Source organism: Mus caroli, chromosome 5 (assembly GCF_900094665.2).
Source record: "Mus caroli chromosome 5, CAROLI_EIJ_v1.1, whole genome shotgun sequence".
Lineage (NCBI taxonomy): Eukaryota > Metazoa > Chordata > Mammalia > Rodentia > Muridae > Mus > Mus caroli.
In genome coordinates, this window is record NC_034574.1 from 27,009,736 (window position 1) to 27,034,691 (window position 24,956).

At 46.7% G+C, this 24,956-nt stretch overlaps 1 protein-coding gene across 4 annotated transcripts in view; it reads left to right on the plus strand.

Annotated features, from left to right (window-relative positions):
- Positions 1 to 24,956, plus strand: part of Plb1 (phospholipase B1) — a 138,999-nt gene that overhangs the window by 40,141 nt on the left and 73,902 nt on the right. For all 4 annotated transcript variants that reach the window (XR_002377944.1, XM_021162761.1, XM_021162762.1 and 1 more), the window contains 11 exons: positions 494 to 584; positions 891 to 942; positions 3,545 to 3,631; positions 8,522 to 8,584; positions 9,157 to 9,236; positions 12,284 to 12,359; positions 13,178 to 13,276; positions 14,202 to 14,258; positions 19,676 to 19,747; positions 21,020 to 21,094; positions 23,005 to 23,068. Coding sequence is in view for 3 of the 4 variants with exons in the window: in XM_021162761.1 (XP_021018420.1) it covers positions 494 to 584; positions 891 to 942; positions 3,545 to 3,631; positions 8,522 to 8,584; positions 9,157 to 9,236; positions 12,284 to 12,359; positions 13,178 to 13,276; positions 14,202 to 14,258; positions 19,676 to 19,747; positions 21,020 to 21,094; positions 23,005 to 23,068 (816 nt within the window). In the remaining variant the exon portion in view is untranslated. The remainder of the gene's footprint in view (positions 1 to 493; positions 585 to 890; positions 943 to 3,544; positions 3,632 to 8,521; positions 8,585 to 9,156; positions 9,237 to 12,283; positions 12,360 to 13,177; positions 13,277 to 14,201; positions 14,259 to 19,675; positions 19,748 to 21,019; positions 21,095 to 23,004; positions 23,069 to 24,956) is intronic.

The window sequence follows — 24,956 nt, forward strand, 5'->3', positions numbered from 1 at the left end:
GTATTTCCCTCTGCAGCCCAGCCTCCCCGCTCCGCCCTGTCCTCTCTGAGGAGCAAGACTTAAACATTCCTGACAGCACTATTTTTAGCAGTCTTCTGGCTGTCAGCTTGGCGACATGTTCTCTGTGTGTTCCCTGGAGCTTTCCCGCCCTGCTGTCACTCACAAGGAGCAAGGGAGCCGATGGGAAGGCAGCCCAGAGTTCTGGTTCTAATCCCAGTCATTTCTGTCAGCCAGGGGACCTGACACGGCTTGCTTGATGTCTCCATCTCAGTCTCCTTGGGAGTAAATGAGAGTGTGCCTGGAAAGCAGTCGACCGTGGGCCTGGCCCACCTAGGCAGATGCTCAATTTAGCTCCCTTCACTGTCCAGGGTCTGCCTCAGGGGTGACTTGACAGCATGGGGTGGAGGCTAAGCCGCGCAATGAGGCAGCAAGGCTGTCTTGTCACCCTAGGGAGTCGTTTATCTTTTGAGGTGACCCCTGGCTCTCTCTGTAGTTCTTTCAGATATCATCAGACATTTCAGTCCTTCTGTCCTGATGCCCACGTGTTCTCCTGGGAAGGGCACTGCAGTCCACACTACTGCTGAGTAAGTTTTCTTCTCCATCTCTGCGGTTGTGCATTCTTGCTGGCCTTGGGTATGTAGGGACTTGAGGGGACTGACAAGTCAGAGAGCTTTGAACTAGAGCTCTTCATTAAGTCAATGCCCTAATAAATACCTTCCCCCTGCTAATTTCAGTTGGCTTTAAAGATTAGGTCAAGTCTGCCCCCTCAGAAGCCAGTGTAGTTAAGGGTAGCCTCTGGTTCAGATGTTGGCAGCTGTTCTGGGAGTGAGGGCATCGCCTTCCTGAACATTAAGAATATAACTTTCTGGATTGTGCTTCTCACTTCGCAGAGACTTGTGGATTCAGGCTAAAGAGCTGGTGAGGCGCCTGAAGGACAACCCGGTAAGAGGCTTTGGAACTCTGGTGTGGGTGGGCTCTCCAGGTTTGCTGCAAGACAATGACCCCAAGATACAGAGTGCTGACGGCTCTGGTGCACAGCTCATGTGTCCTGGCCTCTGAGGAAACACCCCTTCCACTGTAATACTCTGAAGGCCAGTCACTTCGGAGACAAGAGGGACTGGTTCTGATTAGAATGATTTCTTTAGGATGTCTTCCTGTGTAGAACTGCAGAAGTTCAGCTGATGGACTAAATGATCTTTCACGTAGAGAGGTGGTTGGGTTCTAGCGAGAGATGGGCTTGCTTACATATGACCTGGACTTTCCAGGTGTGATGCTGGGTAAGGCACCCAGCCTCCCTTAAGCTCAGTTTTGCTATTTAAGCAGTGGAGGAATATCAAGAGCCTAATGCAAAGGGCTTATAGAGGATTGAATAATGTATTGAACATGCCTGGCACAGTTGAAGCTCACTAAAAGCCAGTAGCTATCACTGTCCTTGAAGCAATGATTGCTATCATGAGTATTTACCACAGTGCTGGGGAAATGGCTCAGTCAGAAGAAAATGCTTGTCATGTGATCCCGAGGGCCCATGTTCACTTCCTAGCACCCACATAATAACTAGGCAGAATGGTACGTGCCTGTAGCCCCAACACTGGGGAGGGGAGTGACAGGAGGATCCCTAAGTCATGCTGACCAGCCAGTCTAGCCAAATTTGAGAGTACTGGCTTTATCGAGAGACACTGTCTCAGAAACACAGTGAATAGTTGAGGGAGATGCCTACAAACACACCCACATGCACACACACACGCATACACAGGGAATAAATTACCTAACAAGAAACAACTCAGGGAGGAAGAGTTTGTTTGGGTTCAGGGTATATGGGGTACAGTCCACCATGGCAGAGAAGCCATGGCCGTCGGTCGGGGCATGAGACATCTGATTACACTGTGTCTTTCTCTCAGTCAAGAGGCAGAGTGGGGATGCTGGAGCCCTCTGGCTTCTCCTCTTTCCTCATATTCAGTCTAATCCCCTAGACCATGGGTGGTGCTAACCATGTTTGTGGTGGCTCTTCCCTCCTCAAGCCTCTCTAGAGCTGCCCACACAGACAAGCAGAGAAGTGTATCTCCTGGTTATTCTAAATCCCATCAAATCCAGGGATGGTGACTTACAGCCATAATCCCAGCACTCAGGAGGCTAAGGAGGCATGTCCTAGGCAATCTGGTACCAGCCTGGAGCAGAGTTAGACTTTGTACTCAAAAAACAAATAAATAAAACAAATCCAGTCTCCCTGACAATGGCTGCTGGGCCATCATAATGATAATAAGAGTGTAATTGTTCTCTATAACAACTGGGCAGTCCTGAATCTAACCCTGTGATTTTAAAGATGAAGAAACTAAAATTCCAAGAAGTCATGTGACAAGGCCGAGTTCAAGCAGTCAGTTAGAGCTAGTTCCTAAAGATCAGAATTCATACAGTTCCCTGGCAGCACAAGGCTGCCTCAGCAAACAGGTTTGTTTTGTTATGCGCACAGTATGCTCACTATAGAAAAACCAGAGAGCAGGTGTAATATTAAACCACCCTTATAATACCAAAAGATAATTACTAGTAATGATTTTGTAGATATTCCCTTCCACATTTTTTCTAAGTATGTATATCTGTGTAAGATGGGGTATCACTGGCTATGCATGCTTTGTGTAAGCAACTTTTCTCAATTTTTCTGGTGATGTTGATTATGGTTTCCATTTTCATTTTAACAACCACGTAGCACTTTGTTTACATGAGTGTTGGGTAGCTTACACGAGAACACACTACTGCAGATGTTTATGCAGGCTGCTGATTCCCCTTCCTACGGACAGGATGTCATTGTAACTAAACCTTGTACGGCCCTCCTTTCCTTAAAATATCCTTTGAGAGCCATGCCTGGTGGTACAGGCCTGTAAACACAGCTACTTGGTAGACTGAGGCAGGAGGATCACAAGTGCAAAGCCTGTCAGGTTACAGAGTGAGTTTAAGGCTAGCCCAGGTAATTTTGTGAAAATTTGAAAGTTTTAGCTTGTCAAAATAAAAAGGATGTATGTGTAACTCAGTGGTAGATTACTTACTAAGCATGCCCAAGGCCCTAGGTTCAATTTGACATTGCAAAAGAATGTTTTTTTATCAAGGTATGCTGCTTATTAATACAAGAAGGTACAAATTGCCTTATAGAAGAGTTGTTATTCCGTTAGACTACCAAGTACTACTTTTGACAGACAGAAAGGAAGAAAGAAAGAAAGAAAGAAAGAAAGAAAGAAAGAAAGAAAGAAAGAAAGAAAGAAAAGAAAGGGAAGAAAAGAAAGAAAGAAAGAAGAAAGAAAGGAAAGAAAGAAAAGAAAAGAGAAAGAGAGGGGGAGGAAGGAAGGAAGGGAGGGAGAGAGAGAGAGAGAGAGAGCATCCAAGCCAATGGTAACTCATGCCTATAACTCTCAGGATGCAGAGGCAGGAGGATCAGATGCTCAGGACTAACAAAAACAGCCCTAACAGTGACTTAAAGTGTTGGGGTGTGAGACTGAGAAACATGGGCAGACAGACTTCTGGCTCAAGCTCTTTTTTCTCTGATGTTTCACTGCAGCAACTTGACTTTGAGAAGGACTGGAAACTCATAACTGTGTTTTTCAGTAACACAAGCCAGTGTCACCTGTGTCCCTCTGCTCAGCAGGTAAGCTGCAGGTGGGGAGGCTGAGATTGCTGGTGAGGAGAGGGGCTGCCCACCCCTGTCTGTGCACTGCCTACCAGGCTGGGGATGTGGCCTCCTGTTTCAGAATTAGGACAGTGAATTAGTGAACAGATGGACAGGCATGTGGATGGATTGATGGATGGATGAATGGATGGATGGATGGATGGATACATAGATTCTCAGGAAAACAAACGAAAAATGATAAAATGTAGCTACTTCTTTTCCTCCAGTATTTTAGGGTAATACAATACAGAGGACATAGAATTGACCTTCTTAACCATTTTGGTGGGTTATGATTTGGGTGGGATAAAATGGTGTTGTAAGTGTATGCCCAAAGCCGTGCATTCGTAACCATCACAAGAACCAAGAATACTTTTAAATTCTGTATTTTAGATTTGTAAAAGAAAATCTAATGTTCTGTTCATTGCTTGAAATAATGGGTCTTTTGGGGGGTTTTGCCTTATTTATTTATTTATTTATTTATTTATTTATATGTCCTAATCACTGCCCCTCCATCATACATGCTTATAATATACTTCCATGTATATAATATACCTCCATACACACATTACCTTTTCTCCCTCCTTCTGCTTCCCCACTCCTTTCTTGCCAAATAGTTCCCCTTCTATTTCCATATCTTTTTTTTAAAAAAAATCTAGATTCTACATAGGAGAGGAAATGTATGTTTGTATTTCTGGGTCTGGTCTATATTGCTTATCTGATGATCTCCAAGTCGTCCACTTTCTTGCAAATGACTCAGTTTCATCCTTCTTTATGGGTGTATAGTACTCTTCTGTGTAGACTATCACATTATCTTTATCCATTCATTTGAGGTGAGTACCCAGACTGATTCCCTAACAGTGTCATGAGAAGCATGGATGTATAGATAGATGCCACTAAGGTATCCTGACTTAGGGTCCTTTGGGATTCTGAGGAGTACGGTGTCTGGGTCATATGGTAGTTTTGTTTTGTACTTTGTGACAAACCTCTCTACTGACTTTTCAGTAGCTTAGTAATTCACTAATTCACACTGCCACCAGTCATATGTAAGGAGCCCCTCCCCCTCCCCCCTGCAGCTCCTGTTGTTTGATGAGAGTCTTTCTGAGTGGGGTGTGCTGGGTTATCAGTGTGATTTTGATTTGTACTTCTGTGTTGACTAATGACATTGATTACTTTGTCACGGATTTAATGGCCATTTATATGTCTTTCAAGCACTGTATTCAGGGCATCTGGCCATTTGTTAATTAGATAATTTGTTTTTGGGTGTTTAACTTTTTTAGTTCCTAATATATTGTGAATATTAACCCCTTGGAAAATGAACAGATACTTTTGTTACGTGTAGGCCCTGGCGTCGCATAGATATCGTCTCCTTTGCTGCACGGGAGCTTTTACATTTCATATGATTCTACTATGGATTTCTGTACTCTCCAGTCGGGGCCTGGGCAGCCTGAGTCAATGGCTGTTCTGCATCCGGAGAGAATCAGCTTACTAGTTAGCTAAGAATTGTTCTGCCTCTCTCAGTTCTGCCTTCACGTGAGCAGTGAGTGCGTGGACAAACGCAGGAAGCATCCCTAGCCTCCCCTAACTGGTGTAGAACACGCACACTCCACTCACCCTCCCTAACCCTGAGTCCCAGCTTGGGTGGAAAGACTGGCGTTTACCAAAGGCAAATGATCTGTGGATCTAATCTCTGAGGCTCGATGGCTTTCCTGGGGACAAAACATGTGGTTTTATCTAAATTATGTGTAGATAATTATATCGCAGATTGTGAGTTCAGTGTTTATCAAAGATCAGCTCCAATCAGTCCAAAGTGTACGGGATAGCTGGGAAATATAGGCTGTGGCATGTGAATGACATACACACTCTTCTTCATGAGTCTGAAGTACAGCTGCCACCAAGCTGTCTCTGTCATCTTGCCACTGCTCCCTCAGCCCAGCTCTCAGGACCTCTGTCAGGCCATAGCTCAGCTATGGCCAGCTTTCTTGCTGTGTCCCTCTCCTGCCACATCTTGCCTCCTTCCAAATGCTGCCACTTGCACAGATCCCTGGGCCACTATCAAAGCTCTCTTTCCTTTGTGCCGTAGGACCCCAGGAGAATTAATAAAACCTCCCTTTCCTTTCCTTTGTCCCTGCAGATCTCCCGAGTGTGTAGTGCACAGAGTAAGACGGTCTCTGTTCACTAGGTCCAAGCGAAATTTACATGCTCTGTTTGTTCTCTCTGGGGTCATTATGCATATTAATGTTAACTCATGAATTATGCACCTGCGCATTGATATATTCAAGCATGCATTTACACATTGCCTCTGTATCTCCACTCATTACTCTTTAGCCACTCACACATTACCAAGCCCATACGTAAATCTGCCCTCTTAGGTGTAGACTCAAGCAGGGCTATCGTATCTGTGGTGAGTTGGCTCAGAATGGCATCTGATTATTTTTTCCATGTGCGAGAGCACATTCACACTCATTCGTGATTTCTTCTCTGCACTCTAATTTGCAGCTAAGCAGTCTTACAAGTTTTTTTTTTTTTTTTTTTGCCTCAATGTCCCTTTGAGCATTATTGAGTTCATGATGCATTTTAAGTATATGTGTCTCATTTATGCGACTTGGTTTTTTTTAAATTAATTTTTAGTTCCACAAGTAATATGAAACTCTTTCTTTTACCTTTAATATTCTTTGTTTTCATTAAAATGTATTCAGTGTGCATATCACCACTGATCACAACTCACTGTGACGTTCCCATATAGGTGTGCGCATGCACTTTTCATCAACCATGTATTTTTAAGACCTTGTCATGATGGTACCTACAGACTGGATCGATTCTTGCTGAGTGATCTGCTCCCTAGTGTGGGCTGACCACCTCTCATTTCAAGCATGCATTTACCCATGCATGCATTGTCCACTCATCTCTTTCAATTTAAACACAGAGAATTGTTTTTCTAGGTTTTGAGGTCATGGATGCCAGGACATTAGTGAGTGCTCGTGATTAAGTCAGAAAGGTTGAAACACAAATTGTAAAATAAAGGAAGGGAGAGGGAATGGGATCAAATAGAAAATACTCCAGCTCATTGCATGGATGAAGGGGGCTGTGGATTCACGCGCTCTTTACTTTCCTTGTTCTGGGTGCATGCACTGGGCTGCCGCAGGAAGCACATAACATACTGAATCATGATGAAAGCAGTCTGACGACAAATGTCTATGATAGTCATTATAGGTATATAATGTTTTCCACTTGGACACGGGGTAGTTGCTGAGCCAAGTGACAACCATTCTACACCTGTGATGGCTGGATGAGACTAGATTCCCCGAATGTCTAGAGACAAACCCTTGACTCAAGGGTTTCTAAAGCAATATCTCACTCTGGAGGGGGAGTACCCTGCTTTTCAAGGTCCCCCAGGGAAGATGGATGCCCTGCACATGGTACAGCTGAGTTGCAGAGACCTTTCTGGACGCACGTCCTAGGGCTCTTTCAGAAGGAAAGCGTGTTGCTCAGAAGAATCCAGACAGAGTGCTTATCACTGGCCAATGCTAACAGATGGGCTGGGATGCCAGCCTCTCACCAAAGCAGGAGCAGAGGAGAGACAGACATGGGCACTTCTTCCTAGGCTGTGGGTAGTGGGCAGCCCTCCCTGCAACCCTCATCTGATGATTGGCAGATGCCTCTAGAGTGCTTGCCCCTGTCCCCCCAGGTAATAAATAGCACAGCTTCTTGCCCTTCCTTGTCTTGCTGTCTGAGCCACATTGCTGCAGGGGACAGCTAGTCTGCAGCCAGCTGAGGCGTTTGTCTTCTTGTATATTTCACTTATTTTTCACATTGAAATGATAACCAGGGGTCAAATTTAGAGGTTCCATCATCAGCTTATTTTCTCGCCTGCAAAGATGGGAGAGGGCTGCACTGGGTTGGGGAGATAGGGGGTGGGATGAGACAGATTTATACATCCCAGTAATGGGGCCCTTGCGACTCTCTTTCTGAGACCTTTTTTTTTTTTTTTTTCTTACTCAGGGCAACTACAGCACAGGGGTGGGGGTGGAGAAGGAGGGATCTGGCAAACAGCCCAGCTTGGATTTCTGGTTAGAAATCCAAAATCCAAAAACTTTTGAGCATTTCAGATTTGGGGTTTTCAGATAATAAATACTTAGTTGGTAAAATCTATGCAAGTACCCCACACCTGAAAGACTCCAAAGACAGAAACAGAAACACTTCTGGTCCCAAATCTCCCAGATACAGAATATATAGCCTGTGCCCTGTGGAAGTTTTGGATTTTTTTAATTATTATATTTTGTTTATTTTGTATACACGTGTGTGTGTGTGTGTGTGTGCGCACGCGCGTGTGAGAGAGAGAGAGACAGAGACAGACAAAGAGACATTCAATGATGTGTGGAGATCAAGAACAATCCTATGATCAAACAGGTCACCAGGCTTTAGTGGCAAATGACTTTCACCCACCAAGCAACTGCTCCAGGTCCCGTTTTTGGAAATTTTGAGATCTGTCTGGGTCACTAAGACCAGGTTGATCATGTTCCCTCTTCAGATTTATTTTCTTCAGATAAAAACAGCTCTCAGTCCTTGGGAACTAATGTGTCCCACCCTTTGCCTGGAGCATGAGAGCCCCCACAGTGGCTGTGATCACGGTTCAGCCTAGAGCTTGCCCTTCTCTGATGTGGAATGCCTCCCTAGTGGAGGATGAGTTAGAGAAACAGTCTGGACCCAAAGCCCAAGCCAAAACGAAGCAGCTCCGAGATTCTACACTTGTGGGGGAGCACAGCCTCCATTAAGCATCTGCCATAGTCTCTGTGGGGTTGTCTGAGTCTGGGCCCTGGCCTTGTGTCCTCCCTGCTGCTGCCCTTGTTCACCCCAGTTCTTCTCTCACAGAAAAGGCACTTGGTGAAGCACATGGAGATGCTGGGGGGCGTGCTGGATTACCTGCATCATGAGGTAAGGCAATGACTGCCCAGCCCCTGGGGCCTTGGGGTATGGAGCATGAGGCAAGAATCATTTTGAGTGCCCATGAGGCCCTTCTCAGGGCAGCAGAGGTGGCATTCAGGTTGCTCACAGTGGCATTTGCTGGAGTAAGAGAACAAGACCCTGAGGATAGAAAGCTGGAAGGGTTCTATCTTCTCACCTGTCCTGAAAGGGATGCTCCTGGGGTGGGGGTGGGGTGTCTGGGCACTCTCAGAGAGCTAAGCACCCTTGCTTTCTGATGGAGGCTAGCCTCTCTGGAAGCTGCAGTCTCTGGGAGTTCGAGAACTGTGCTGTGGCTCACCTTCCCAAATACACAGTGCTTCCCCAAGATCTGGGCCAAACTCAGCACCAGACAGAGGCAAGAGGTGCATTCTAAGATGCACAACTGAAGGGGTGACACCTTTAAACCAACCTCATCCAAACCCTCCAAAGGGTGGTCTCCAGGCAAGGCCCTCAGGGTTCCAGAGGGCCCAGAGGCAGCCATGGCAGCTTGGCACATGCACGTGTGTGTCTCTTCCTATCTCGTATGTCTTTTCATCTCCTAGGTCCCCAGAGCATTTGTGAATTTGGTGGATCTCTCTGAGGTTTTGGCCATGACTCTTCAGCATCAAGAAACTGTCTTCAGGTAAAAGAGAGCAGGAGACAGACAGACAGACAGACATAGTATAGGACCATCATCTTTGGTGTGGTTATCACATGTCAGTACGGTAGGGACAGTCGAGGTAAATAGGTCAAGACACTCTAAGACCATGTTCTCAGCACAAATGAGGTTTATTCACCCCAGAGGAACAAAAGGCAGGGATAAGGGATAAAGAAAAGGGGCAAGGGAGACGGGGAGGGGTATTTGTCCTGGAGGACAAAGGGCTGCCTCTGGATAGATATGAGACAGACATGGCCCATAGGAAAATGGCGCTTTATAAACGCAGAAGGGGAAACCCTGTGTTAGGATGAGGTGTTTCATTTTAATTGGGCATGTTAATTAGGTGAGCCAAAGGGGGGATGTTGCTGGACTTCAGCACTTCAGTAGTTGAACTATGGTAGTCAGTCACAGGAGGAGGTCTCAGGAACTGGCCAAATAAGGAAATGTACCTTGGGGGCTAGCTTTAGGAATGTAATCTAACAGTTTTAGGGGAATGGTGGAGAAGGGCAAGGCTTGCCAAAGCCATGTTTGCCATGATCAGTCTGACTAGAGCCCTTTCATGTACTGTATAGGCTCTCCACATACATTGATCCCCCGAAGCTTGGAGGCTGGAGAGTTCAATAGCTGTCTGTCTGGCTCACATAACAGTGAGAATGTTGCAATATTTAATTTGTTTGACACAGTGATAGAGCCAGAGCCCCACCCCCACCCCCAAATGATTTGAGAGTTTAAACCACAGTTGAAAGAGTGCTTGCCTGGCATGCAAAACTGGAGTCAGTCTCCAACACTGCAGGAAACTAGGTGTGGTGATACATACCTGTTGTTCTAGCACTTAGGAGATAGAGGCAGGGGGTCAGAGGGAAAAGCTGTATACAACACATTTGAAGCAAGCCTGGGCTCCTACATGAGACACAGTCTTAAACAAACACACACAAGTTTGGCAAAGCATCTCTAGCAGTAAGAGGTATTACTCTAGAAAACGACTAGAAAAAACAAAAACAAAAACAAAAACAAAAACAAAAAACAAAAACAAAACAATGTATTTTAGTGTCTCAGAACTTTACTCTCATGTATTTCTGAAAATGTTTATAGGCTTTTTGCTTTAGCTGCAGAATCTGGTATTTGATTCTGGGAAAGAAGTTCATGTGAAGAAGGTCTGAGCAAGGCCAGCTGAGAAAGGAAAGAGGGGTTCTGAAGGGGCAGGAGACAGGATCGTAAGGATGGGGTGTGGGTTTCTGGGGTGTTGAGCAAGTGGGGAACATAAGGAAGGGGAGGAAGAATGTCTTCATAGCATATCCTGACCCTGTGGACAAGGGCTCCATGGGATGCCTTCTGCCCTGAGTTGGCCATTTGTGTCAACTTGACACAAGCTGGAGTCTTCAGAGAGGAAGCAACCCGAATTGGGAAAATGTCTTCATTAGACCAGGCTACAGACAAGCCTGGAGGGCATTGTTTAGCCTCATGAACAAGCCATGAGGAGAAAGCTACTCCCCTCCTTGGCCTCTGCATCAGCTCCTGCCTCCATGTTCCTGCCCAGTTTGAGTTCCTGTCCTGACTTCCCTCAGTGGACAGTGATTCAGGATATGTAAGCCGCCATATAAGTCCCTTTTCTCCACTGTGCTTTTAGTCACAGTGTCTCATCACAACAGTAGTAGCCCTAAGAGAAATTGGTACCAGGTTTGTGGGGTATCACTGTGATAGACCTGACCATATGGCGGAAACGTGGGATAGAAAAGTCACTGAAGGTTCCAAGGTTGGTGAATGAACCCTGCGGGCAGGGCAAATGACAGAGGTGTGCCTTGTGAAATTTCAGAAGGACGTTTGACATCACTTGACTCTCGAGGTCATTGCATATTTGGAATTAAACCTCTGTGGTTCTGGTCAGCTGGGGCTGGAGAGTCAGCCATGATTTACACGAGACCAAAAATAAAGTGAAACCTTTGCTTTGCTGGGATAATTGATGCTGGATCTAGAGCTGGGAAAGTTGTGGTGATTATGAAGAGACCAGCATGGTTGAAGTGAAATCTTCTGGGAAGTATTTCCTGAGAGCACACAGAAACTAGGTTCCAGAGGTGGCCAAAGTTGTACCCACGCATGCTGGCAGCCAAACTTGATAGTGTAGGAGTCACCCAGGTGGTACTGGTTTGAAGTCATAAAGGGATCATGGAGAATGGCTGAGGTTTGACACTGTGTGGCAAGAATAGAGTCCCTGAAGAGAGCGTAGAGAAGGAGAGCCTAGTAGTGAATGTGCAGCCCCGTCGCAGCAAGAGGCCCCAGCATTGTGGAAATGCCTTGCAGCACTGTGGACCTGAGCTTAGGAGATGAGCCATGTGTACTAATATGCTTCACGTTGTGATATTTATTAATATGAAATCTAGGAGATGAACAAGGAAGGGAAAGTATGACTTGCTAGAGATGTGTTTGTGTGTCAGGTTGACAAAGGGTCAGTTGTGCTGGCTGGCCATGCTTATGTCACCTTGACACAAGTTGGAGTCATCTGAGAGGAGGGGACCCTAAATGAGAAATGCCTCCATAAATGGGGTGGAAAGTAGGCAAGCCTGTAAGGCATTTCCGTAGTTACTGATTGGTGTGTGGGGAGGGCCAGCTCACTGTGAATGGGGACACCCCTGAGCTATAAGAAAGCAGGCTGAGCAAGCCATGAGTGCAAGCCAGTCAGCAGCACTCCTCTGTGGCTTCTGCATCAGCTCCTGCCTCCACGGTCCCTCCACCTTGAATTTCTGCCTTGGCTTCCCTCGGTGCACTGTGATTCACAATAGTTAAGCCATATAAACCCTATCCTCCCCAAGCTGCCTTCATCAAAGTACTAGTAACCCTAACAAGACACACCCCAACCTTCTTATTCACCATTTGCCTCTCTTCTCTTGCACCCTCTAAGGCTACAACCTCCCTTTTTTTCTAAGCAACTCTCTGCACCTCCCACCCCCATCACACTCTCTCTGTTGGAGCCCTCCCCCGGCCCCGCCCTATCCCACCAGTATAATCCATCATGCTTGGCTCATTCTGACCTGCAGCCCTGCACCAGAGGTTTGCAAATGCTCAGAGGAGACAACGACATTATCCAAAGCTGTCATGCAGTGGTCCTATCAGGTGAGTCCCAGCTGGAACCTAGGCTCCTGGCTCTCCAGGGGTGGGGTAGTATGGAGGAGGAGGAGAAGATGGTGGGAGACAGTGAGCTAAGCTAGCTCCAGTGAGACTTGGCTGAATTCGGGTCTCCTTGTGATGAATCCATACTGTTATCATAAAGGGGGAGCACCACAGCGTGTGTGATGGGAAAGGGGATTGTTTGATACCAGCTGGTGAAGAGCTTTGCCCATTGCTTCCGAGATGTCTTTTGCTGCCTCTGTTGCTGGCACTGCTAGGCATGAGTTCTGTTCCACCCAGATGGTGCCTGTATGGAGGCAAGCCATGGCTCCTGAAGTTGACCAAAGAGGCCAAGTAGGGTGTAGTGGGTTCAGTGAAAGCCACTGATTTTACATTTGAGCTGATGAACAGTTCAAAATACAGGGCCTGCTGCAGGGCATTAACAATATTTTCATGTAGTTGTTGGTAGTGCAGCTGTGTGACACTGTCTAATCTGGACATTACAGACTGGGGCTGCCTTTGCAGACCTCGTCCCCCAAGGAGAACATGGCTCCTCCTTGGCATACAGGGCTGTCCTGTGCTTTTTGAGTTTCCAGAGAGGAGTCTCCCGCTCTCTGTCTAGTACGCCCTGGTGCTGGGGCTTCAGAGACAAGTGGAAACTCAGTTTTAGTCCTCAAGAGACCCAGAGTGTAAGGCAAGGGGGCGGGCCTTTCCAATCCCATGATTGTATACCTTGTGTGAAGGTGGTTGAGTTGAGAGGTCCTGGCGTGCGAAGCAACTTTTGCTGGCTTGAGCTCCTGACACGTGCTCTCTTCTCCCTTCAGGAAGCCTGGGAAGATCTCCTGGCCTCTAGCAAGTTCAACAAGCATGAGACCTTCTCGGTGGTTTTCCAGCCTTTCTTCTTTGAAATTGAACCACCCTTGGTGAGTGAGCTATGTACAGCATCAAGATTAAAGAGTGTAGATGGTGAGGAAGTCTGGACCACGCACCTGCCCCTTCCTCCTCCTCTTCCTCCTCCTCCTCTTCCTCCTTCTCCTCCTCCCTTTTCCTCTCCCCTTCCTCCACAGAAGTCCCAGAGTACAATCTCAGAGACAATACCACAGCAGTCTCTCACACTTTATCATGCAATTCCCCTCACAGGATTGCATGGCCCCATGAGGCAGATTCTGAGATGCAGGGCAGCTCCAAAGTAAAGAGCAGGGACCCAAGGCTGAGAGTGTAGCCTAAAGCCCTGCTTCTGGAATAGGCCAAGTGTGTGACTTCAGGAAAATGTTTTGACCTCTCTATGTCTTGGTTTCACATCTGCTAAACGGGGACTGTTGCTAATATTCCATCCATCTAGAGTGAATGTGAAGATCCCATGAATTAACACATGAACTCAGGGCCTGGGGGTGGGAAGCCCTGGGTACCTCCCGCCTCTCTGCTTATTGTGAGGGTGGGGTTTTCAGGGCTGCAGCTAGGAACAGCTCCCAGCTCCTCTCTGTTGGCATCATTGTGCTACCTCCGAGACTTTCTGCTCATAAGGGGGAAGGACCCCCTGCCCGTGCCTCACTTCCTCATTCAGACCACAGCTGAGTCACATCTCTGTCACCTGCTCCTCTTCTGAGTTCAGGTTTAGAGGCTCTGTCACAAGGCAGAGCAACCAGAGACTCACTCTGCTTCCTGCAGCCCTGACCTCCAAACTCTCACCCCCGACAGCGCTTCTATAAACTCAATGTTAAGGAAGGGCTAGGGGACAGGGCTGGATGGGTCACAGCTCTGTTCTCATGGGTCAGTTAGTATGGAGGCCATCATATCCTGGGGGCGGGGAGCTGACACAGAGTCCTTTCTCACGCCTTTCTCTTCCAGAAATGGTCCTCGCCGCAGGATCCTACCACACTCGCCCTCAGGATCTGGAATAGCATGGTAAGTGTGGCGCTTGGAGGCTCACGCCAGCCTGTGGGTTGGCTTGCTTCCTTTCATCTCAGGGCACATCTTGGGGCACAGACTCCCTGGCAGCTCCTACTCACTCTCTGCCCTCAGGTGGCCCCATGCAGGTCTAAAGGCCTGGGTGGTACCCAGAGCCAGCCTTGTCTTCAGAGAGATGACCGGGACTCAAATTAGATTCTTCTTCATACCTGCATCAATTCAGGGTATCAACTTCCCAAACAACACAAAACACAAGCCCCCTGACCCCATACATTCAGTGTATCTCACCTTTGATGTCACAGAAGTGTTGATTTCCATAGGATAGCAATGATAAGTTTTCCCAGGTCCCCAAAGATTCCCCAGGACCTTTGGGATTATTAGTGGATGGTAGGCACTCCCAAGTTTGATGTGCTTTCAGGGTGCTGGGGTGCTTCCTCCATTACCTCCTACCCACCCACCTGAGCTTTAGAATCCCAGCAAGAGAAGTTGGTTTTTCTTCTTCCTTGGATTATAAATATTTCCCTGTGGGGAGTATGCTGTGTTTCACATTAGCCCAGGGTGGCCTGTGGATGTCAGAGCAGGGAGGTTGGGGACCCCACATGGGAAACACTTCACCCTTTCATGAAGGCATCAGGTTTCACTGACAAAGACACCTGAAAGTGGAGTAGGCCCTTGGATGGGATAATCCCTTACTGGTGGCTCTCATCCTTCCTAACACTGCAACCCTTATAGTTACTCATGTTGCGGTGACCCCCAACCATGAGATTATTTTTGTTGCCAGATGGTGGTAACACACACCACTTGGGATTAAAGTGCTACAGAGGCAGGTGCATCTCTGTGAGTTCAAGGCCAGCCTGGTCTACAGAATGAGTTTTAGGTCAGCGGGGACTACATAGAGAAACTTTGTCTCTGAAAAGTCACACATGCAAAATTATTTTTGTTGCTACTTCATAACTGTAACTTTGTTCCTATTATGAATCAGAATGTAAATAGCTTTTGGAGATAGAGGTTTGCCAAAGGTATCACCACCCACGGGTTGAGAATGGCCTTTCTCCCATGAAGGACAGAGAACAGACCCCAGGCTCCCTAGTATGGGCTTGCCCTCTGACCATCTTCTCTCAAGGAGACAGGGTTAACTGGGCCAGCTCCTGAAGATGGGATTTGAAGTGGTGAAAGGAAGAAGGCAGGGCAGACATCCTTGGCAAGGGACCTTTTGTGAGCTAAGGGTTTGAGGACAGAGCCAAGTAAAGTACATCAGCAGGTGGCAAGAGGGAGGGAGTCTAATCTGCCAGAAACTGGGGACAATGGGACCTGGAGCACAGACAAGACCTGGGAAGTGAGAGGGAGAACAGCAGGGGAGAGCCAGCAGCACTGGGCTCCTTTCTCTCTCTCCTTTGATCCTGCTGTTGACTGTCTGTGGTGTTGGCTGCTTTAATGGTGATTGCCATCTTTATCAGGCATATCCCTGTGCTTCTGACCTGCTCAAGGGTCACAAGGAGCCAGCGCCCAGCAGGAAGCAGAAAGTGGTTCTAAGCGGTTCAAGGCAGCAGTCACCTGCCTCTCTAGACTTTTCTAACCACCTACAAGCCCACAGTTTCCCAATAAGTCCCTCAAGGCTCCTTGCAGCCCAGAAAGGGAGAGAGGAGTCCCCTAAGTGTGTCAGTTCCCCCCCCCCCAGGTTTCCTCACTGGCAAAACACCAGGCCACCCACGACTCTGCTAGAATCCACCCACAGCTCCTGCAGGCTTGAATCTGCCTGTGAAGGATCAGGAATGTGACAGGTTAGGGTGAGGTGAAGGGTGTCAGAAAGTGGTGCTGGCCCCAGTCCCATTTCTGGCTCTTTGTTGACATATTTTCTCTCTGTCTCAAGCCTATGGTGACTTTCAGCCAGCCTCAAAAGGCTTGTAAAACAATGGGTGCCTGCTGGCACCCTTCACATCTTTCAGTTCTGTCTCCATAGGGAAGGCTGGAGCCCCAGGTTTGATATGCAAAGCTTACCCCATACCACTGTGGCCAGTCCCAGGGTACATATTCTATGCCACATTCATAAACACAGAGCCTTAGGGGAGGGTTTTTCTTCTAGGTAGGCAGCAGAAAGAAGGTCAGAAAAGCTTCTGTGATCGCAGGAACCCTCAACTGCAGTTCTCTTGCCTACAACCCAGGCCACATCTGAGTCCAAAGGAATCTCTGCAGTCTACAGAGCCATGTGAAGGACAACATCAATATTGTCCTTCCCTGTCCTTAGACAGTAGGTGTGAGTTCTGGGAGCCGCACAGATACAGAGGTGTCGAGCAGTTTTATCTGCCCACACCTGGACTAGAACTCTCTCAGGTGCATGATCTCTGAGCCCCAGCCCTGGCTGCAGCCTGCAACCCCTCTGTGAAGCTGAAGAGGCTTTTGTGTCTGGGCAGAACTCAGTCTCTCAGGGCCCTTTCTGTTGCTTCCTCAGCAAATTCTGGAAATTCTTGTCTAGTGGTAGTGAAAGAGACACAACTTGAGGGCATAAGATCTCAGGTCCTTTCAGCCATCATCACTCCCCACATGAAGCCTCACTGTAAGGTGCTAGAGTTACCAGGCAGGAGAGAGAATTCAGGACGTGTTCATACTTCAGAAGAACTAAAATTTATTGTGTTTATTTATTGAAGGGAGGGGAGCACTGAGCCATGGTATACAAGTGACTCACATCAAGCTTGGTGGCCAGTGCCGTACTTGCACAGCCATTTCACCAGCCCACAGAGACGATTTAAGATCACCTTCATCCATCCACACATACTAGCTAATTCCATGGTGGCAGAGCAGAGTGGAAGATACCAGAAGATAGAGCAAAAGCAAGGATGAGACCAAGAGCAGATGTCCCTGGAACAGGGGGGTGGTATTGTGTGCTGCACTGGGTGCAGGAGGAAGGGAGATCCTTTGAAGTAATTGGGCTTTCTATCTCTTCTGAAGATTCAGGAACACAACTGGTGTAGGAAAACTGGGTGACTGATACAGAAACACCTATCTTGCTGTTGCCTTAGCCCTGAGACATGATCTCACTCTTTAACCATGCTGCCCTCAAACTTGAAGCAATCCTCCTGCCTCAGCCTCCCAAATGTTGAGATTTTAGGCAGGCACCATCAGGTCCATTTAAAGATATGGTTCTTAACAGTTTTGTTGGGTTAAAAAAAAAAACCTTTGAGTTCTCCTTCCCTGGGGTCTTGAAATATCTCTCAAGGCTCTGCTGGATTCGTTCCCGAATTCTCTCATGGGTCCTGGCTTTCTTGAAAGATCAAGGAGGAGAAAGATGCTTTGCAGTTGACCCCCTGACCCTGGCAATTAGCCAGGCCCCTGGGCACTCCCTTTGTGAGCAGCCTGCTTCACTTCATGGTTTTTAGGAGTGGCCACAGTCAAAATAAAACTGAAAGGAGTTTGAGAGGTTTAAGAGCCCAATCCCTTCCTTCCCCCTCCCCCAGCTCCCTCAGCCCCCAGCAGGTCTGGAGCCACAGGCTGCCACTCCTTCTTCAGAAGTGGCAGTAATTATACCCCCTTATCTGACTTTCCTTACATTGGCTCAGAACAAAACACCAAACCCTGAACATTCCTTTGGCTTCTGGGATCTGGGGCACAAACACAGGGTTAGACCTTGAAGGGAATCTGAAGTCTTCATGGTTTATACGTGTGGCAGACAGACAAGGTGTCCAAGCCAGTGACTACCTACATCTCTGTCAAAGTCCTTGTAAGAGGAGAGGCAAAGTTGCTACTCTGTGTGTGGCAGGGTTGAGAGCAAAGCATAAAGCCCCCAAACCAGAGGGAAAGGACATGTTGGGGAAAACAAAAACAAAAAAACAAGAAAGCAAGAAAACAAAAACCACTCTGATTCCTCTAATCTACTCATGTTCGCTCTCTTTCTGCCTCTCCTCCTCCCCTCCTCCTCCCCCTCCCCTCTCCCTCCCTCTTTTCTCCCTTCCCCTCTCCCTCTCCTCCTTCTCTCTCCCCTCTCCCTCCTCACACCCTCCTTCTCTTATCCATGCTGGCCTTGAACTTGGAGTTTGTGAATGCCCCTATCTCTACCTCCAAAGTGCCAGGATCATAGGCATGTACACCACACTAGGTCTTAATTCAGTGCTGAGGATCAAAGTCAGGGCTTTAAGCATACCAGGCAAAGCACTCTACTGAGACACATCTCCAGTCCATATAAAGTTTTAAAAGCACCCCCCCCCTTGGGCTCAGCCTGGGGCTTAGTAATAGAAAAGTTGCCTAGCGTGTGTGTGTGTGTGTGTGTGTGTGTGTGTGTGTGTGTGTGTGTAAGGCCCTGTTCCTGAAACCCAGAATAGAAGAAAACAAAACGGTGCCATCTACTTCTCCATTTGCCTTTGTTCCCAGTCTCCAGTGCTTTTCTGGTTCCCCCTGCTGTCTGTCCTTAGGTGGCCTTTGTGGTCACCGTGCTATGGCATTCTTTCTTAAGTCACTGGACAACCTTGTCAGTGAGCATAGGGGCCAAGCTGGACTCCCTGTCACTCTAGCTCTGCAGCCCAGCTAAGGACTGGAGCCTGTTTGGCTTCATGTGAAGAAGCTGTGTAAACATCAATGCAGAGGTATGGGGTTTTGGTTTTGGTTTTTAAACTGGATCTGGGTTTATGTGCATGTAGATTGGTGGTTCCCAACCTGTGGGTTGCAACACCTTTGGGTGTCACATCGGATATCTTGCATATCAGATCTTTACATTATGATTCACAACAATAGAAAAATTACAGTTGTGAAGTAGCAGTGCAATAATTTTATGGCTGGGGGTCACCATAACATGGGGAACTGTATTAAAGGGTCACAGCATTAGGAAGGTTGAGAGCCACTGATGTAGAATATAGCTGCAGAAGAGAAGAAGCCAGGGACAGGACACATGTTTTTCACATGCTGCCTCAGACTTGCCCTTCCTCCTTGCCTCTACTGTCATTGCTGTGGAAATCATCAGTGAGCCAGCCAAGAGCTGGGCATGGAGGAGAGGACATGACAACCACCCTAGGGTGATCATGGAGCCATGTAACCTGCTGCAGGATATCTGGTTGATTCAGAATAACAATGTCAGTCTGCCTAGGATACCTGCCCCAACCATATTCAGTTTCTCCTCCTGTGCTACTGGGGAAGTGGGCAGTCCTGCCTATGAAAAACCAAAACCCAAGAAAACCACTAACCCTCACATAGTGGTCTTCAAATAAGAGTGCTACAGAATCCCCAGGGAGCAGCAGGCTACACCCCCACTGAGGGTTAAGCTTCTGACCCCTAAGACAGCTGGAAATGTCCCCAATGGGCTGCTGATCCAAGAGTAAACCTCTTGAGAGACTCCCTGGTTGAGGTAGGGGGCATCTCAGGAGTGCCATGGAGGGCTGCTGCCTGCATAAGGGAGGTGCCTCTGTTTTAGACATCACTTTCTTTTCTAGATGGAACCAGTGGGTCAAAAGGATGGGCTACTCAATGCTGCAGAGAGAAAGACAATGAAATGTCCCTCTCAGGTAAGAGACACTGGACTGGGTGAGCTGGGATGTGGGCAGACACATGGAATTTGCTGAAAAGTGGGGTCTTACTGAGATGTTAGCCCCCTGACAGTCTTGGGTCTGTTGTCCTGTGCCTGAGCATAGATTGTACGTGTAGCTGTCCTAAAACATGCGAGAGTGGGCTAGCAGAGCGAAGGCCCTCCATACCCATGGAAGTCACAGGAACAAAACCACAGCTCTCTTGGCCTCCAACTATGGCCCCATTCACCTTCTCTGGGCCCTGGTCTTGTGCCCCAGGTGCCACTTGAAACCCTTCCTCTCCCTCAGGAGGCAGAATTGATGAGTCAATCCTAAGGGGTCTTGAAGGCTGTATCCTAAATATGTGTCTAACATGTAATAGTCATATAAGCAATCTTTCCAAAGACATGGATAAAGAAATAACTGAACATTAGTGCTGGAAATTCCTTCTATCGTGGAATGAAGGTTGATTCTTCCTGATGAATTAGTAAGTTCATTGTGCTATGCAGTAAGAAGCAATAGTTCACCTTTTCCCCTCTTCACTATGGCTTCCAAAAAGCCTAAAAGGAGGTTCTCTTTTGGCTGAGATACATGTACTTAGCTCAGTGATACAGATCTTGATGCTGGTGGTTTGCAAATGAGCCACTTCAAAGCCTGGGGAACTTCTCCAGAGGGCCAAGAGGCAACTAGAAGGAAAGCCAGAGAAAGGGTTGGCTTCATTAAGATATGAGTAAGAATGCAGTGTTAGAATCCAGCCAGTGTTAGAATCCAGGCCATAGCACCCGCAGCAGCCTTTTCCCAATCACAGAAATCGACAGGCACCTCCTGGGTCCCTAGTTACAGACCGACCTCTGGGGGCAGGGCTGTTTCATGGGAAGTGAATTTATAGCCAAGAGGGTATTGGTCACAGGCATCCTGGTCCCTAGCTTTATTCCTGGCTCCTGTCTAGCTTACAGACTTATACTGTGAAACCTGCCACGTGGACTCTGTACCTCTTCAGTGACCCCACCATGCTGTCTCTCTCTGGGACCTGGACTGTCCTCAGCGCCCATGCCATGCATTGTGTTTCTGTCTGCTTGTCTGTGACACTTATAACTTTTAAAATAAACTCCTTACTCCCCAATAATCCTCCTCAGTTCTCTCTCAAACCCCATCCCACCATCTGAAACCTTTCAACATGAAGGTTCCAGTTAACCACATCAGTAATGACAAGCTTGACTCTTATGGACGGAGAGCTCTGGGTCACAGTTACATGTTACCATTTTTCTACAGGAGAGTCCCTATCTGTTCACCTACAAAAATAGCAACTACCAGGCCAGACGACTGAAACCCATAACAAAGCTTGCGGTAAGGAAAGAACAGCCTTGAATCTTTGTAATGTACTTAAAGGACAGCCTTGAATCTTCATAACCTTCTATTTGGCTCTCTGTGTTGTCTCTGAGCACATTGAAAGCTGTAGTGTTGTGGAAACTGTAACAAGTTTCTGAAATTCAGCCATGGCTGACTCGGGGAGTATGCATGAAGCGTTCCTTTGGTGGCCTGGATCAACACAGTCTTTAGACCTGTCTCAATGTAGTTCTTGAAGGGTCAAGAGGCATTGGGATTCCATGGCACTGTGACAAGATATCTCAGACCAATCACAGACCTCTGGTTAGTCCTTGAGCCTTTAAGGAGAAAGGAAAAATAAACAAAACTTGTCTGAGTAGTAGAAGTCAATTAAGGTCTGGAAGTCAGAGAGTCTGAAGACCAGATAGCTATAGAGTTGATCCACACCTACACTGTTCTCTTCTCTTTTGCACCTTGATTATGGGTTATCTCAGTTGCTTTCAGATTCTCCCTGCTGAGATTAGATAGGACACTTTGCACTCCTCCAGGGACTCAGACACCTAAAGCTTGGCATCTTCAATCCAGGACAAAGGTAGATAAAGGTGAATTTTGACCTTCTCTTCCCATCTTATGAAAAAGGAAGTATTCGCTCCAAGCTGTAGCCTGGATTTCTCTAAGAGACCCAGGGTGAGAGACTCTTGGGTAACCAGTGTGCCCTGTATTTTCTAATATCATAGATACACCTAGAAGGAAGCAGGCACAGTGAGATGAAGCCAATGGCTCTGTATGCAAATCCAGATTCTTCCATAGCCTGGTTCTGTGTCAATAAGCAAGACCTTAACCTTCCTGGGCTTGGGGATTTCATCTGGGAAGTAATAGCTGTGACTGTAATGGTCTTGCCACTGAGAGTTATAAAGTATGTTAAGAAATAGAAAGCATTTATTCCAGCGTCTGGCATGCAGTGAATTCTAGAGAAGTGTTGGCATTGTTTTGCCTGTATTTCTATTCTCCCTCAGGGTACACTATTAAGTTTTTTCTACATCTCAAAAATAAAAGCTCAGAGAGGCAAGGACTCAGGATCAGTGCCCAAGCATGATCTGTTGAGTGACTAAGTAGATGGATAGATAGATGGGTTACAGACATGAGACTTTAAAACACAAATAAAATACACTGCTGTTCCAAAAGAATACAGTTGGGTAGAGGAACAGACATACCAGCCAGCAATTACATGCACTGTATGTAATAGCAGCTGGAATTAAAATTTGTGTTGGATCTTCTGGAGACAGAGAGGAAGAAAAACCAACTCAGATGGTTAAAGACAACTTTCCTAAAGGGGCCCATGGTTTCAGTTTTGAAGAGTGACTAGGAATGAGCCTGGTGGGTAGATGGCTAAGAAATGGAGAGAAGAAAAGAATAGAGGGGCCTGTTTACACAGGGGATTGGGGGTCAAGGACAGACTAGAGTAGGAAGTATTGGGATCAATGGTTTTATGCTGAGGTTGGTATATGGTAGCCATTTGTTCAATCAACAGATAATATTCATCTTCTGTGATGCTTGGTACCATTCTGGTCTTTGGGATCACAATAAGAAACAGCAGGGATGGAACAGTCTGGCTTCACTGAGACTTTAGGCAGGGCGTGGTCCTGAGAGAGACCACTGCAAATGGAGAAGAGGAGGCCATCCAACCTGGTGGGTGGTGACACGGTTGAGGGTTGCAACATTCCAAGCAAGAGAATTAAAGGCCTGAGCTCATGTGAAGGAGGCGGCATCTCCGGAGGGAAGGAGACAGACTGAAGTGAGATCTTAACAAACACTGAAGTTCTATTCAGTTTTAATTGTATGTGGTCTTCTCCAATAGAACGGCCCACTTCCCACCCTGCCTCTGTGCCAGTGTGCATTTACTTCTAACTTCCATGTTTGTCTCATTTTAGGCGAAGGAAGGATCAGAATTCACCTGTCCTGACAAGGACCCCTCGGACTCAGTCCCCACAACAGGTACATGACTGTCATGTTCAGTGTGAGCTTCAACTCAACTTGAGGTCTGAACTTCAAGTCACAGCAACTTTAAAATGCCAAGGATTCCCGAGGTGTGAGCTCAAGATGGGCGAGAAGGCCTAGGACAGCATTTATGGCTCTGCGAGAAGCCACAGGTCATGTTTATGCTTGATTATTCTTTAACTAAAATAATAGCATCATTATCAGAAAGCACTTATTGAGCATTGACCCCATGTTTAGACCATGTTGTACAAGGAGCCTAAGGGTTGTTGAGTGCAGTGCTTCTGTCTTAAAACCTTCAGAGGTGAATTTGTTCTTTTTTTTTTTAATTAACTTTTAAACAGGAAGCAAAATTAGCCAGCCCATACTTCTTACCCAAGGAATGTTCAGAGTGTGTTCAAGGGCTGCACAGAGCATTATAAAGTACTATTCCCATTGTCTCAACTGTGTATCCTTCCTTTCCTTTTCTTCCCTCCTTCCATCCTTCCTTTCTTTTTCTTAAGACATAGTTTCCTTATGTAGCTCTGGCTATATTGAAACTCACTCTGTAACCAGGCTGGCCTTGAACTCTCAAAGAGCCCCTGCCTCTCAAGTGCTAGGATCAAAGGTGTGTACCACCACCACTGACTTTACTGTTTTCTAAAATGTTGCTGGGCTCTGAATATGAGACTCACAGAATGTTCTAGACAGTCGTTACAATCTTCCTAAAAAGAAAACTATGAGCACTGTCGCTTTCTTTGCTGTGAAGCAGCTTGGGAAATGATGTCTGTACATATGGAAAGTCATATGAAGGTCATAGTGGGACCCAGGTGACTCAGGATGTTAGCTATCTATGACATCCATGCTATAGGCCCCCATGTTTGGCACTGGAGGATAGTTAGATATGCTCATTTTTCAGTTCACTTGCTGGCAAATTGTTGAGTCTCTCCTATAAGCCATTTGGGAGTCTCTGTCCTAGCTGATCTATTTTAACCTCTGACCTGGATTACTGAAATGAGAAAATTAGGTTTGGAGAAGTCACACTACCTATAAGGAGTCTTACATTTGTAGTAATTCTGTCTCATTGTGTTGTGAGCAGAGCAAATAGGTACCATGGTTTCACTCACCTTCACAGTTGTCTTGACTTTGCACATGCAGATTAAGTCATATAGTTATCAAGTGAGTTAAAAAAATTATTGCTGGGTGGTGGTGGTGGTGGTGCACAACTTGATCCTAGCACTCAGGAGGCAGAGGCAGGCAGATCTCTTAAGTACTGAGTTCAAGGCCAGCCTAGTTTACAGAGTAAATCCCAGGACAACCAGGACTACACAGAAACCCTGTCATGAAAAGCCCAGACAAAGAAATAAAAATCTCACTAAAGCCTAGATTCAAAATTTATTCTTCAAAGCTATAGTGAAACAAAATTGTATTTAATCCTTTACCTGTCATTGCCTGTTAATCGTAACAAAATACCCAGAATCTGGAACCTTAAAAGTATGTAAGCTGTCTTTAGTCTATGGCTTTAGTGCCTGGTATTCGATATTAGACTGCTTATCTGTTTGGCCACTGGTGATGGCCCCTGTGGCAAAGTTAAAACAATAGCGAAAGACTTGACAAAGGGGGGCCGTGTGTTGGGGTAGTCTTCCTTTGAACTGCACATTCTAGTGAGAACTAATTCACCTTGCAAACCCAGCATTAATTCTATCCACAGACACACCCCAGTCCCCATTGACCTAATTACCTTGCATTGGGCCCATCTCTTAAATTTCTACCTCCTTCACACCATTCTATTGAGGACCAAACCTTCGGAACTTGAGTCTTTAGGGGACCAAACCATATCCACAAACCCCACAGAAGTGATGCAGATGATGATAAATGAAGATGAGTTTAGTCTTTTGCTCCTGTGTTT